Source organism: Accipiter gentilis, chromosome W (genome assembly GCF_929443795.1).
Source record: "Accipiter gentilis chromosome W, bAccGen1.1, whole genome shotgun sequence".
Taxonomy (NCBI): domain Eukaryota; kingdom Metazoa; phylum Chordata; class Aves; order Accipitriformes; family Accipitridae; genus Astur; species Astur gentilis.
The window spans coordinates 2736279-2751427 of NC_064918.1; the positions used below are offsets into that span (position 1 = coordinate 2736279).

A 15149-nucleotide genomic window follows, 5' to 3' on the forward strand; every position below is an offset into this window, starting at 1 on the left:
GATGCTGAGACCAGCACGGTCCTAGCCCTACTGCTCCTGAATGTGGTTCAGCTCTTGTTTAAGGTTAAACAACTATTTAAGAAAATCACCCAGAGATCTGCCCCAAGGCTGGATAATGATGAGTGGCAGGATGTGTGGGGTAGTATGTGCATTACCTAGAACAGTGGGCACCTCCAGTATTTTGGAACTTCACCCCTGAACAAGTGCAGAATCCAGAAGAACTAGTAAGATATTTGGAAAAGGTATGCTGTCACCCCGGCAGCTCCAGAGAGATACAAATCACTGCAACGTGCTGGGACCTGGCCCATGCCTATCGAGCCCTGTTCGACACCACTCAGTATCCTCAAGGGGAAGAGAAGGTCTCTGGACCTAACAACGAAACGATGAGCACTGTGGTCACCGAAACCCTGGCAATGGGCACTCCAGCCCCAGCAACTAGCATTGCAGCCACCCAGACCTTGGCAATGGGCACTGCGGTCCCTCCAGCCCCAGCGACGAGCACCGCTCCTAGCCAAACCTCGGCAATAGACACTGCGGTTATCCAAAACCCGGTGAGCGATACTGCAACTGAACCAGCGGACCAACCTGCACCAGGATCAGTTGCCCCCGTACAGAAAAAGAAATATACAAAAAGATCAATTTGCTTAGCGAAGGATGAAGGTGAACCAGGGTCATCACGGGAACAAGAGGAAGAGGCAGAACCAGAGGTAATGACCCGGTCCCTATCCTTGACTGAGCTGCAGGATATGCGAAAAGATTTTGGCTGCCGTATAGGTGAGCATATTATCACCTGGCTTCTCCAATGCTGGGACAATGGGGCTAATAGCTTGGAATTAGAAGGTAGGGAAGCCAAGCAGCTGGGATCGCTTGCCAGGGAAGGTGGCATTGGCAAGGCAATTGGAAAAGGGACAGAAGCCCTCAGCCTCTGGTGGCGACTCCTGTCAAGCGTGAAGGAAAGGTACCCCTTTAAGGAAGATGTTATATGTCAATCAAGCAAGTGGACCACCATGGAAAGAGGTATCCAATATCTGAGGGAATTAGCCATGCTAGAGATGATTCATTATGACCCGGACAACCCACAATTACCCAAAGATCCAGACAAAGTCCAATGCACACGACCCATGTGGCGGAAGTTTGTACGGAGCACACCATCGTCCTATGCCAACTCACTGGCAATAATGACCTGGAAAGATGAAGAGGCACCGACAGTGGAGCAACTGGATCGCCAACTCCATCAATACGAAGAAAATCTCTCCTCCTCCCTACAAGCCTGCATTTCAGCTGTGGAGAAGCTGTCCCAGGATTTCCAGCAATTCAAAGTGGATATGTCCTACTCCCCACTTGTAAGGACCAATGTCTCAGCTATTAGGAGTGAGTGTTCTTCTGCCCAAGAGAGAGACTATAGAAGGTACATACCGCGAGGTGCCCTGTGGTTTTACCTATGTGATCATGGAGAGGACATGAGGAAATGGGATGGAAAACCTACCTCAGTCCTAGATGCATGGGTACGTGAGCTGAGAGGAAATACCACCACAAAAGGGGATTCTACCAGGAAAAATGCCGCTCCAGTTTCCAAACAGAGTAGAAAGGCTGATGTTATATCTGATCCTCCTGAAGGGACTTCTGAGCAAATTTTACGAGAAGTGACTACTGGATACTCTGGCCAGAATGGGAGGGGCCCTGCCTCCAGCCAGGTGGAGGAAAGGGATAACTGGGTCTATTGGACTGTGTGGATTCGATGGCCTGGCATGTTAGACCCACAGGAGTACAAGGCTCTAGTAGACACCGGTGCACAGGGTACTCTAATGCCATCAAGTTATAAAGGGGCAGAACCCATCTGTATTTCTGGTGTGACAGGAGGATCTCAAGAGTTAACTGTACTGGAAGCTGAAGTAAGCCTAACTGGGAACGAATGGCAGAAACACCCCATTGTGACTGGCACAGATGCTCTGTGCATTCTTAGCATAGACTATCTCAGGAGAGGGTATTTTAAGGACCCAAAGGGGTATCGATGGGCTTTTGGTATATCTGACTTGGAGACTCACTCACCCTTTAATAGTCCCATATGGCCAGTGCAGAAGTCTAATGGGGAATGGAGACTAACAGATGACTGTCGTGGCCTGAACAAAGTTATGCCACCGCTGAGTGCTGCCGTTCCAGATATGCTAGAACTTCAATACGAACTAGAGTCAAAGGCAGCCAAGCGGTATGCCACAATTGACATTATTACTGTGTTTTTCTCAATCCCTCTGGCAGCAGAGTGTCGTCCACAATTTGTCATTACTTGGAGGGGTGTCCAGTACACTTGGAATCGACTGCCCCAGGGGTGGAAACACAGCCCCACCATTTGCCATGGACTAATCCAGACTGCACTGGAAAAAGGTGAAGCTCCAGAACACCTGCAGTACATTGATGACATCATCGTATGGGGCAACACGGCAGAAGAAGTCTTTGAGAAAGGGAAGAAAATAATCCAAATCCTTCTGAAAGCCGGTTTTGCCATAAAAGAAAGTAGGGTCAAGGGACCTGCACAGGGCATCCAGTTTTTAGGAATAAAATGGCAAGATGGACATCGTCAGATCCCAATGGATGTGATCAACAAAATAACAGCTATGTCTCCACCGACCAATAAAAAGGAAACACAAGGCTTTCTTAGGTGTCGTGGGTTTTTGGAGAATGCATATTCCAAATTACAGTTTGACTGTAAGCCCTTTCTACCAAGTGACCCGGAAGAAGAATGATTTTAAACGGGGCCCAGAGCAACAACAAGCCTTTGAACAAATTATACGGGAGATTGTTCATGCCGTAGCCCTTGGGCCAGTCCAGGCAGGACAAGATGTTAAAAATGTGCTCTACACTGCAGCTGGGGACAATGGCCCTACCTGGAGCCTCTGGCAGAAAGCACCTGGGGAAACCCGAGGCCGACCCCTGGGGTTTTGGAGTCGGGGATATCGAGGATCCGAGGCTCGCTATACTCCAACTGAAAAAGATATTGGCAGCGTATGAAGGAGTTCAAGCCGCCTCAGAAGTGGTTGGTACTGAAACACAGCTCTTCTTAGCACCCCGACTGCCAGTGCTGGGCTGGATGTTCAAAGGGAAAGTTTCCTCTTCACATCACGCGACTGACACCACGTGGAGTAAGTGGATTGCACTGATCACACAGTGGGCTCGCACAGGAAACCCCAGTCACGCAGGAATTGTGGAAGTGATCATGGATTGGCCAGAAGGCAAAGATTTTGGAATGTTGCCAGAGGAGGAGGTGACGCATGCTGAAGTAGCCCCACTGTATAATAAACTGCCAGAAAATGAGAGGCAATATGCCCTGTTCACTGATGGGTCCTGTCGCATTGTGGGAAAGCATCAGAGGTGGAAGGCTTCTTTATGGAGTCCTACACGACGAGTTGCAGAAACTCCTGAAGGAGAAGTTGAATCGAGTCAGTTTGCAGAGGTGAAAGCCATCCAGCTAGGGTTAGACATTGCTGAAAGAGAAAAGTGGCCAGTGCTCTATCTCTATACTGACTCATGGATGGTGGCAAATGCCCTATGGGGGTGGTTACAGCAATGGAAGCAGAGCAACTGGCAGCACAGAGGAAAACCCATCTGGGCTGCCGCACTGTGGCAAGATATTGCATCCCAGTGTGGTGGGTTGTCCCTGGCTGGGTGCCAGGTGCCCCCCAAAGCCACTCTATCACTCATCCTCCTCAGCTGGACAGGGGAGAGAAAATATAACAAAAGGCTTGTGGGTCAAGATAAGGATAGTTTAATACAATGAAAGTAAAGGTTGAGCGTGAAAGCAAAGAAAAACAAATGATCTTATTCTCTACTTCCCATCAGCAGGTGATGTCTAGCCATTTTCTGGGAAGCTGGGCTTCAGTACGTGTAGTGGTTGCTCCGGAAGACAAAAATGCCCCCCTTCCATCTCCCTTTACTTAGCTTTCATATCTGAGCTGACGTCATATGATATGGAATATCTCTTTGGTTAGTTTAGGTCAGCTGTCCTGGTTATGTCCCCTCCCAAGATCTTGCCCAGCCCCAGCCTGCTGTTGAAGGTGGGTGCAAAAATGTTGGAGAGACAGCCTTGATGATGTGCCAGCACTGCTCAGCAGTAGGCAAAACACTGGTGTGTTATCAACAACTTTCTAGCTACTGATGCAGATCATACTGCTATGAGGGCTGCTATGGGGAGAATTAACTCCATCTCAGCCAGACCCAATACACCCGGCTAGAGAATCTGATTGTCAGAGTAAGTCGGGCCACTCAAGAGCATCAAAACAACCAACAGGTGGATCAGGCCTCCAAGATTGAAGTGGCTCAGGTCGACCTGGACTGTCAACATAAGTCTGAAGTATTTATGGCTCAGTGAGCCCATGACACCTCAGGCCATGAGGGAAGAGATGCAACATATAGATGGGCTCGTGATCGAGGGGTGGACTTGACCATGGATACTATTGCACAAGTGTCAGGACCCTTGCTGGACAGACCGGGGAGTCGTGTTGAATTCGTAAATCCCTCGGGTTAAGTTAAGGTGAAACGACACCAAATGATCATTTAAACATTTTGTTCATGACAGAAGCAAACTGAACTTGGGAGGTATAACAGTAGGTGGCAGGGTTTCTCACAACAGGTATTGGCATGAGACTACCTTAGTGAATTGTGTAACTTGTGGTAACCATATACATCAATTCAGGGAATAAGGAGCTCCCTCCCGTTGAGTCACGAGGTTCAGAGCAGACCCCCTTGCTTTCTAGACTCCTCCTCAGAGAAGGGCCCAGGGGCGGCTGGATCCACTCTTAGTCTCAGACTTGGTCAACGGTTTATATCTTGAAACAGATGAGGTATAGGGATTGGGGAAAAGGAAAGAGAGAAGAAGACAGAGAGAGAGAAAGGAAGAGAGAAAGATTTCACCAGTCCCGGGCCCAGCATTGGTTCAGTCAGCCGAGGTGTCCAGTCAGCCGTGGGGTCCAGTTCCGGTGGGCTTTCACACATGGTGCTTAAGTTCATGTCCTTTTATCATCCTTGGGCATCCTTCAGGCGGGCTCTTGAACTTATTAGGCCAATTAGGTGTCATGAGCTATTTGTGAGCCTTTGGGATTTGGGTGTTCTTTGGGGAGTAACTTCTCCTTCCCTGCAGAAGTGACCACTGTTTTATCTTTGTATCAGAACAGTGTATCAGAAGAGGAGACTGTGCACCCTCCAGCACACCCTCCCTGCCCTGTTGCTGATGTCTGTTCTGATGGGTGCTCAGGGGCTGCTTTTCACCTTGGTTCCTTGCTGGGCAGGGTTTATTGTTATGCAGAGTTGCTCTTTTTAGCAGAACTTGCCCCACCACAATGTTTGAGACATTAACTCTTTCAGTCTCTCACAACAAGTTATCCATGAATGTGAAAGGTGATGCAATTAAGCAAGCCAAGCGGTTAAAGCCCCTGTGGTATGGAGGACAATGGCTGAAATATAAATATGGGGAGACCTGGCAGATTGACTATATTACACTCCCACAAACTCGCCAAGGCAAGTGCCATGTGCTTACAATGGTGGAAACAACCACCGAGTGGCTGGAAACATATCCTGTGTCCCATGCCACTGCCTGGAACACTATCCTGGGCCTTGAAAAGGAGGTCTTATGGTGACATGGCACCCCAGAAAGAATTGAGTCAGACAACGGGACTCATTTCTGAAACAACCTCATATAGACACCTGGGCCAAAGAGCATGGCATTGAGTGGGTATATCACATCCCCTATCATGCACCAGCCTCTGGGAAAATTGAACGATACAATGGACTGTTAAAGACTACATTGAAAGCAATGGGGGGCGGAACTTTCAAACATTGGGATACACATTTAGCAAAAGCCACCTGGTTAGTCAACAACAGAGGATCTGCCAATCAGGGTGGCCCTGCCCAATCAGAACTTTTACTTACTGTAGAAGGGGATAAAGTCCCTGTAGTGCACATAAAAAATATGTTAGGGAAGACAGTCTTGGTTACTCCTGCCTCAGGCAAAGGTAAACCCATTCGTGGAATTGCTTTTGCTCAAGGGCCTGGGTGCACTTGGTGGGTGATGTGAAAAGATGGAGAAGTCTGATGTGTGCCTCAGGGGGATTTGATTTAAGGTGAGAATAGCCAGAATTAAACTGTATGATATTAGTTGCTATATAGCCCTGCTACTGTATGTTATCATTACTATAATTGTTATATGCTAAATCCATAGTACTATAGTAGGAATCACTTGGATCAATCAAGAATGAACTGTGATAAAACTGAGCGAAGCGCAGTAGTGATGGAACCAGAACTGACTCCAGCATGCAACAATCCAATGGTGCACACCATCCTCTTGCTGCGTCCAATGTCACCTGCTCGTCACACCGCACTGAAGTCCGATCCTGGTCTACCGACTGAGAGGACTTTGCACTCCTTCCCAGAAAGACTGGTATGACAGATGGACCCCAGCGTCGGGGACTAAATGAACTCATCAAACATTTTATAATCATGGCCCATAAACTAAGGAAATGATATCTCTGTGTGTGTATACTTATATATCTTTGTATATATTAAAGGATGGAAAAGGTGATGATGATTCACTAGGATGTAATGGAAAGTATGGGAAATGAGTAGGACATAAATGGTATAGAATAAGGGGTGGATACTGTCCTGATTTTGGCTGGGATAGAGTTAATTGTCGTCTTAGTAGCTGGTATAGTGTTATGTTTTGGGTTCAGTATGCGAAGAATGTTGATAACACTGATGTTTTCAGTTGTTGAGACTTAGTCAAGGATTTTTCAGCTTCTCATGCCCAGCCAGCAAGAAGGCTGGAAGGGCACAAGAAGTTGGGAGGGGACACAGCCAGGGCAGCTGACCCAAAGTGGCCAAGGGGGTATTCCATACCATGTGACATCATGTCTAGTATATAAACTGGGGTCAGTGGCGCTGGAAAGAATTGCCGCTTGGGGCTAACTGGGCATCGGTTGGCGGGGAATTGCATTGTGCATCAGTTGTATATTCCAATCCTATTATTATTATTGTTGTCATCTTATTTTTGTTATTATTATCATTTTTTTCTTTTCTGTTTTATTAAACTTTTCTTATCTCAACCCATGAGTTTTACTTTTTTTTCCCCCAATTCTGCTTAATTGCTGACAGGGCTTCAACTATGCCATACGGTTTCATACTATAAAGACTAATGATACAATAGTTAGGGAGTGAGATTTTCCAGCACTGTCTTACATTCTCTTTCAGTGATTTTCTTCTCCTTTGACATGCATGGGCCATTTTACGTTAACCTTTAGGGAAATAGGTTTTTTTCATTTCCTCAGTATCTGCTTCTGATTCACTTGTGAGGACATTTGTCAAACTTAATATTTTTAGATCTTTTTCATGCTCTTTTAATCCAGAGATGTTTTTCAATCTTTGCATTATTTAGTTAGTTACTATTATTTGTCTTCTCCCTCTTGCTTTCAGTATCTCACCTTGTTTTATGTAGACTTTTGTTCTTTGTCAAAAATAAAGAATATTGCTAAAGATGTCTGGAACAAGCAAAAAAATTGATAGCAGTAATTATCTGTTTTTTCGATGATCTCTACTTATTTTGTTGCTTTTAAAACTAAAGTGGCACTATTTGAATGATTGGAAGGATTAACCAAGGCTGTTGATTGTCTTCGAACTGAACCATGTTAATCCCTTGATTAATTGTAGAGTACTGTAGGTTTTTTGAATGCTATGTGAAAATTGCTTGGTAGGGATTACATATACCAAAATAATGGAAACATTACCCCTTTTTTTGTACCCTTAAATATATGTTGTCTTGTTCTTTTGTGGGCACATAATAAGTTGCAGATAACTACTTTTTCCCAGATATATAGAAATAGATTCCCAGATATGTAGAAATGGATTCATAGTAACTTTACAGATGCTACATCAACATCTTAAACTTGCAGAAACAATCTGAGTTATTAAGCCCCTGCTGCTTCCTGAAAAGAAACAAATGGCCTGGTTTTAGAGGAGATGACATTAAACTTGCTTTCATGATTTCTTTTTTTTATTAAAATCCTCAGCACTCTAGTTTTGTGTGTGGTTTGGTTTTTAGACTGAATCTGGCTATGGATCAGAGTCAAGTTTACGACGCCATGGCTCCATGGTGTCTCTTGTTTCTGGAGCAAGTGGATACTCTGCAACATCCACCTCTTCATTCAAGGTTAGTGAATAACATTTTCTTAGTATTGGTGTGTAAATAACACACACCAACTGGAAAGGAAATAAGCTATGTGAAGACTTATTCACACAATTATAGGAAAACAAACCCAAATCTTTGGTTTATTATAAGTGTTAGTAATTCAGCATGTGATGATGAACAGATCGTACAGGAAGCTTTTTCATGCCTCTATGCATTTGTCCCTCTTAAACTATGGTGTCATTTTTGAATGGCAAGAAAATCAAACCTGTGGGAAGATTTATTAACCTTTCCTAGCATACTTCTGAGAATATCAGGGCTTCTAAATGAAAGGAAATGCTGATTCTGTGACTTAACAAATTTGATACTGATTGACAAATGATGGCTTTCCTTGTTTCATGTGTATAAATATTTAACATTTGAACTTGGGTGGGCTGTACTTCTGGGAGAGCAGAAGAGGAGCAGCACAAGAAAGGGGGGAGTAAAGATTAGAACAAAGATCTTAAACTAGAACTGACTGTTTTCAGGCAAATAGGCATAAACCTGGTAGCCTGCAAGATCGTGTTTTTAATAAGGTTTTATTGAATGCTCTAAACAGTCAAGAGGAAAAATTGAGACCAGTGGACAAAATTAGTAAGAAACACTTTTATATAGTTTCTTATGTTGTTCTAACATTAACAGTATTTCATAGCTGCTGATATCTGAAATGTCTTTAGTGTACTTGAAAAATTTGTTCTTCATAATTGCAGAAATCCTTTTTTTTTTGGCGTTGAACTATTGCTGAGTATGTAGAAGCATTTGAGCCTTTTTTCTCTCGTGTTTTCAGAAGGGCCATAGCTTACGTGAGAAGCTTGCAGAAATGGAAACCTTTAGAGACATCTTGTGTAGACAAGTTGATACTTTACAGAAATACTTTGATGCCTGTGCAGATGCAGTTTCCAAAGATGAACTCCAGAGGGATAAAGGTAAAACTGTAATTGAAAACTCTTATCTCCATAGAATTTAACTTTTTACACAGTAATAGCCCTATAGTTACTATAGCATTTGATACCATATAAATAAAATATGTATCTTAAATTTACTCTCTAGATATTTCTGCATAAACAGTGTTAACTATTTTCACTTCAGAAGTTGGATTCCCATAAAAATCTGCTTAACTTAAATATTAACCTGTAGCTGTCAACTGTATAAAAGAAATGTTCTTTAAAGCATTTGATGTTATAGAACAATAATTGTTTACCCCCATAAGATGAATTAAAGTTAGTTTACTTCTGTGTCTCTTACCTTTATTTTGAAAAAAATAGGATATTAGTTTTGATAGGAACAATACATTCTTTTAAAAAGGCAAAGGTTCTGCCATAATGAATGCTCCTGAGATGTATTGGCTGCAGCTAGAGCACTGAGTGCACACTTGAGGTCCTAGTAGACTCAGGTGTGGATGTCTACATATCTCTGAATTGTTCTTCCCAGAGCACAGCTTGTTGTCATATTCATGCACTCTCCTGAGGCATTTATATTCATCCCCACATTTGTTCTGGCAGCCTGAAACTTTTAGTAGTGAGAAAACAGTAGATAAGTACCATTCCACTTCTTTGAGAACTTTCTAGTGTGAAAGAGTAGATAATTGCTCAATTGTGGTGCTCTGCTTATCCAATTGTAACACGGAGATAATGATGTTCTTACCACTGAATCAAGTGCTAAATTTCAACACTGAGCAAATGTTAGTCTCCTGATGGTTTCTGACTGTAATGTTGATAGTGGTCTCAGGTAAAAAAAAAAGGGGGGGGTTCATGACTGTTGTTATAGGAAAAAATATTAAATGCTGCTTAGCCATTAGCCATGAAGATGCTCTTAGTTCTTTCTTACACACTAAAGAATTGGGAAAGCTTTCTCACTCCCATAACACACACACTCTCTCTCTCTCACATTTAGTGGTAGAAGATGATGAAGATGATTTCCCTACAATGCGTCCTGATGGGGATTTTTTACATAACAGTAACAGCAGTAAGGAAAAATGTAAGTGTGTCAACTTTTTAACTGAAAATTCATATGAATGGTATGATAAACCTGATACAAGATGGGTATTTATGCTCTTTTCTAAGCAGAAAATGACAAGAATAGTTATTTGAATGTATGTGACAGGAAGTTCTTATTCATGTTAAGATAATCATGAAAAGCAGCTAAGGAATGATAATCTGAGTTATTCTTAACTCGCACAAATATTAATGCAAGCCTGTCAAACTGGAATTTCCTATCCTATTCTGTGTCCAAAACCATTTCCACTACAAAATTCTGTTGAAATGGCTGCATCATTCAGATATTAGGAACTGAGATTTTTAACAGGCAATTGCAGTTTTTCTTGCAAGTGTTATCTGCTTTAGCAGTGTGGCAGAGCACAATGCTTTTCCAGTTAGGTGTGCCCCATTATGTTTTTTTCTAAGTTCTATGGCTACATAATGGTTAAGCCAACATTGTTACTGATTCTCACTCATCATAATTTTAGCACTTTTTTAGACTGTATTTTCCAATGTTATGATGAACAGAATTCTGATTTTTATTCTTATCTTAAATGATCTGGTTATAGTCATTGTACTCACTGCATCCATGCAGTTAATGTGAAGAACTCACGCAAGTCTTGCTGTTTTAGAAATCTGATACTACTGGCCTGCCAGAAGTTGTGTATGCATTTAAAAATCTATTTGTATTCTTCTTACACTTTCTCTTGTTTCCTGACTGAAATTATTTCAGTATTTACATTTTCTAGTTGTTGACAATTCAGTATTTGTTAGACTTTGGTTCACAAAACTTTGAAGCAGTACAGTTTCAAATCTGATGGAATTTCCAAAAGAAGTACTTACCAAAAGCATTTTTAAAAATGTAGACACTTTCTTCAAGAACCTGGAAAATATATGGGCAAAATAAGCCTTTTCTATCTTCTGTTTTCTTTTTAACTGGCTCTAGTTCCCCATGTGTTGCATGTTTCCTTGCTGTATTTAAGTGCTCTTTCTAGATTATTGCCAAAACCGTTATGAGGAAAGGAAATGGAAGGAGCTTTCAGTATACTTCCAGAGAATTAATCATATGAGTAGATTTTTTCAATGATATCAAGTGCTTGCTCTGCTAAGGATTAATTGTAGTGCTGATTTCAGATGTTAAGTAGTGTATAACTGAAGTTTTGAATAAATCTTTCTTGCCTCTTATCAGCAAAGATAAGCAAGCTTGCAACACTCACCTGTAAGCAAGTCCACAGTTCCACTAACCCTATTTTTTATATAAAAGTCTACATTTTTGAGGACTGTTAAGTCAGAACAAACTTCAGAAAACTGAAAAAGCCTTCTTTAAAAAATGTTAAGTGAGAATTTAATTTCACTGCATGATTAATTTTGAAAAAGATGTCTTTGTCAAACTTAATTTTTGTAGAATGATGTAGGAATTTCAGCTTAATTTACCTTTAGAACATTTCTTCATATCTACATTATTCTGGGGTATCTGCTATATATACACATTCGTTATGTGGAATGTCATTAGGAAAGTGTATCTTTAGTACATCTGGTCATTTTAGAACATTTAAATGCAGAGTGACTTCATTTTTTTAATCATGTGTTTAACAGGAATTTGAAGTGATATCCACATTCCTCTTGTAAAAAGTTCTGTTATCAAGTCTTTAGGAACTTGTGTGCTAAGAAATTGCTATGTATTATGGGTACCTGTATATAAACTCACTCACTATAGCTCACTACAGAAAATAATTTCTTCAACCCTTTGCTTTCTGCAAAACTTATAATTCTAGTTCTTATGAATCCTGATTCCATTAAATTTACTTTCCATCAATTATTTCTATTAAAAGCTTTATCTTCATTTTAGTTCTTCTATGCCTCTGTTTGATTTCTAAGGTCCAAATCCATCAAAGATTTAGTAGCTGAGTCCTGCAAAGCTTGATTAGAAATGAAAAATTAGACTCTGTGCCCTAAAGTGGAATCATAAGTCATAAGTGATGCAGTGGGAGAAGTAGGTGTCTCAGGTTGAGACACCCATGCCTGTTGTGCTGGGTTTGACTGGGGTAGAGTTAATTTTCTTCATAGTAGCTAGTATGGGGCTATGTTTTGGATTTGTGCTGGAAACAGTGTTGATAATGCAGGGATGTTTTTCTTACTGCTGAGCAGTGCTTACACAGAGTCAAGGCCTTTTCTGCTCTTCATAATGCCCCACCAGCGCGTAGGCTGGGGGTGCCCAAAAAGTTGGGAGGGGACACAGCCAGGACAGCTGACCCAAACTGGCCAAAGGGGTATTCCATACCATATGATGTCATGCCTAGTATATAAACTAGGGGGAAAGCTGGCCGGGGGCCACTGCTCAGGAACTGGCTGGGCATTGGTCAGCAAGTAGTGAGCAATTGCATTGTGTATCACTTGTTTTGTATATTCTAATTCTATTATTATTATAATTATTATTATCTTCCTTTTCTGTCCTATTAAACTGTCTATCTTAACCCATGAGTTTTACTTTTTTTTTTTCTGATTCTCTCCCCCATCCCACTAGGGGGGGGAAGTGAGTGAGTGGCTGCATGGTGCTTAGTTGCTGGCTGGGGTTAAACCACAACACCTGTGTATTGAGCAGAAAACTACTCAGGCTAACTGATAATGAAAGATTTATCTTAAACTTCACCCTTTTCTGAAGCTTTGCCTCAGAGCAGCTGTTAAGATTCTTTGGTTTCTCCTCAAGTTTCAGGTTCCCTTCTTGATGTCTCTATCCAGTCCTGGAAAGACTGGAACAGTCTTTTTGACTGTAGCTGAGAAGTGGTTGCCTGTATTCTAAACATGGGGCTGTTGTGCAGTCACTGCTCCAGGAAGTGGGAAGCATGGATTCAACCTCTTATTTAGCCTACTATGATGAGGAGGAGTGTTTGAGTCTACTGTTCAAACCACTAGTGCACCAATGTAGTGCCCAAATCACTACATTTAAGACTGATTTAAAGGGCCATACTCACACTGTCTTTAGAAATTTGTTCCCTTCTGCACCTTCCCTGGGTAGGAGGAGAAAGTTAGCATGACTGTAGAGATTTGTGTACTGCTCTGAAGATGTTTTGGATAGGCTTTTTCTTTTCTGTGTTCTCTAGGATCTTTGAGTGAAGAGTTAAAAAGAGCACTATGAAGGTATTTAAATTTATTGCTCACTTTCCAATTAGAAAATCTGGTAACTGAAACTGATCATTTGTATAAAGCACCAAGGGAGAGCCTGGCTGATGCATATTTACCCATTGGGATCTTATATTTTAAGAATGTAGAAACTTGATCAAGAAGTGTTCTCATCCATCTGCTCAGGAAAATGAGTGTATTTGGGGTTAAATTATGTAAGAATAAGAGCAACAGGTGAAACTTAAGGGAACCTCTTTCAAGATGGAAGGTGGTTTTGTACTGGAACTACAAAGATGTAAATGGTATAGAGAGAGGCTGAAAGAGAAATTTGATATAAAACACAGTGGGATTTGTGGTGGGTTTTTATGCTTTGAATAGAGGAAGAATATTCACCAACATATTGCTGAAATAATGAGGTGGTTCTTGGAGGAAAACTAATTGTATTGATACTACTGCTATCCACAGAAAATCAACAACAGTAGGTATCAATAAATGGGTCATGCACCCAACCATTTCTCTTTCATTTAGAATTAGTTTAGTGACATAAGATGTTAAGGTGGCATAAAATGGAAAAGATAAAGGAACTTTGTTTTTCTACTTATTTTCTTTTAAAACTAACCTTCCATTTCACTGGAAAACAGATTTGATCAAACAGGTGATGTTTGGGACATCTGGAAAAGTATTACAAATAACATTGTAGGAACAAGAAGGGAAAACTGATCTATCCTAACAGACATAGAGGTGTGTAGGAGAGAAGGGGTGAAGAGCTATTGAAGAAGGCTAAAGCATGGTATGAAAAATCCATTATAAGAAAGGCAAGAGAAAACAATTCACAAATAAAACAAAATCCTTAAAAACAGGATGATTAAAAAGGAACCACTTGGTAGATGTTCAAATTGAAGTTAAAGTAGAAGAAAAATCATACTGCTGCTTCTTTCAGTTGGCTACAATACAGTTTGATCACCAGGCTAGAAGAGCAGTTGCAATGATAAGAACACTTTCCTATTGGCCTTTAACTTGAACATACAGATCTCCTGATGCAAGATTTAATTTTGAAACACTCAGTCTTGTAGCTGACATGAAAAAAAGGTGTAAAAAAGTGTGAGAGACTGAAAGAGTTAATGTCTCAAACATTGTGGTGGGGCAAGTTCTGCTTAAAGACAAACCCTGCACAGCAAGGAACCAAGGTGAAAAGCCCATCAGCTCAGACATCAGCAACAGGAGGGAGAGGGCAGGCTGGAGGGTGGGCAGCTCCCTGTTCTGATAAGCTGTTCTGATACAAAGATCAAACAATGACCACGTCTGCAGGGAATGAGAAGTTACTTCACAAATGACCCCCAAGCCCAAAGGCTCACAAACTGCTCATTAGCCTGAGGAGTCCGGGTCCCTGCCCAAAGGAGGGGCAAGGATGATAAAACGACACAAAATGAAGCCCCAGGTGCGCAAGCCCACCGGAACTGGACCCCACGGCTGACTGGACACCTCGGCTGACTGAACCAATGCTGGGCCCGGGACTGGTGAAATCTTTCTCTCTTCCTTTCTCTCTCTCTGTCTTCTTCTCTCTTTCCTTTTCCCCAATCCCTATACCTCATCTGTTTCAAGATATAAACCGTTGACCAAGTCTGAGACTAAGAGTGGATCCAGCCGCCCCTGGGCCCTTCTCTGAGGAGGAGTCTAGAAAGCAAGGGGGTCTGCTCTGAACCTCATGACTCAACGGGAGGGAGCTCCTTATTCCCTGAATTGATGTATATGGTTACCACAAGTTACACAATTCACTAAGGTAGTCTCATGCCAATACCTGTTGTGAGAAACCCTGCCACCTACTGTTATACCTCCCAAGTTCAGTTTGC

The 15149-nt window shown here is 41.9% G+C and overlaps 1 protein-coding gene across 6 annotated transcripts in view; it reads left to right on the plus strand.

Annotated features, from left to right (window-relative positions):
- The window catches only part of LOC126035264 (ceramide transfer protein-like), a 114290-nt gene that overhangs the window by 73457 nt on the left and 25684 nt on the right, over positions 1–15149 (plus strand). For all 6 annotated transcript variants that reach the window (XM_049793645.1, XM_049793640.1, XM_049793643.1 and 3 more), the window contains 3 exons: positions 8081–8188; positions 8991–9129; positions 10097–10180. In XM_049793645.1, the coding sequence (XP_049649602.1) occupies positions 8081–8188; positions 8991–9129; positions 10097–10180 (331 nt within the window). The remainder of the gene's footprint in view (positions 1–8080; positions 8189–8990; positions 9130–10096; positions 10181–15149) is intronic.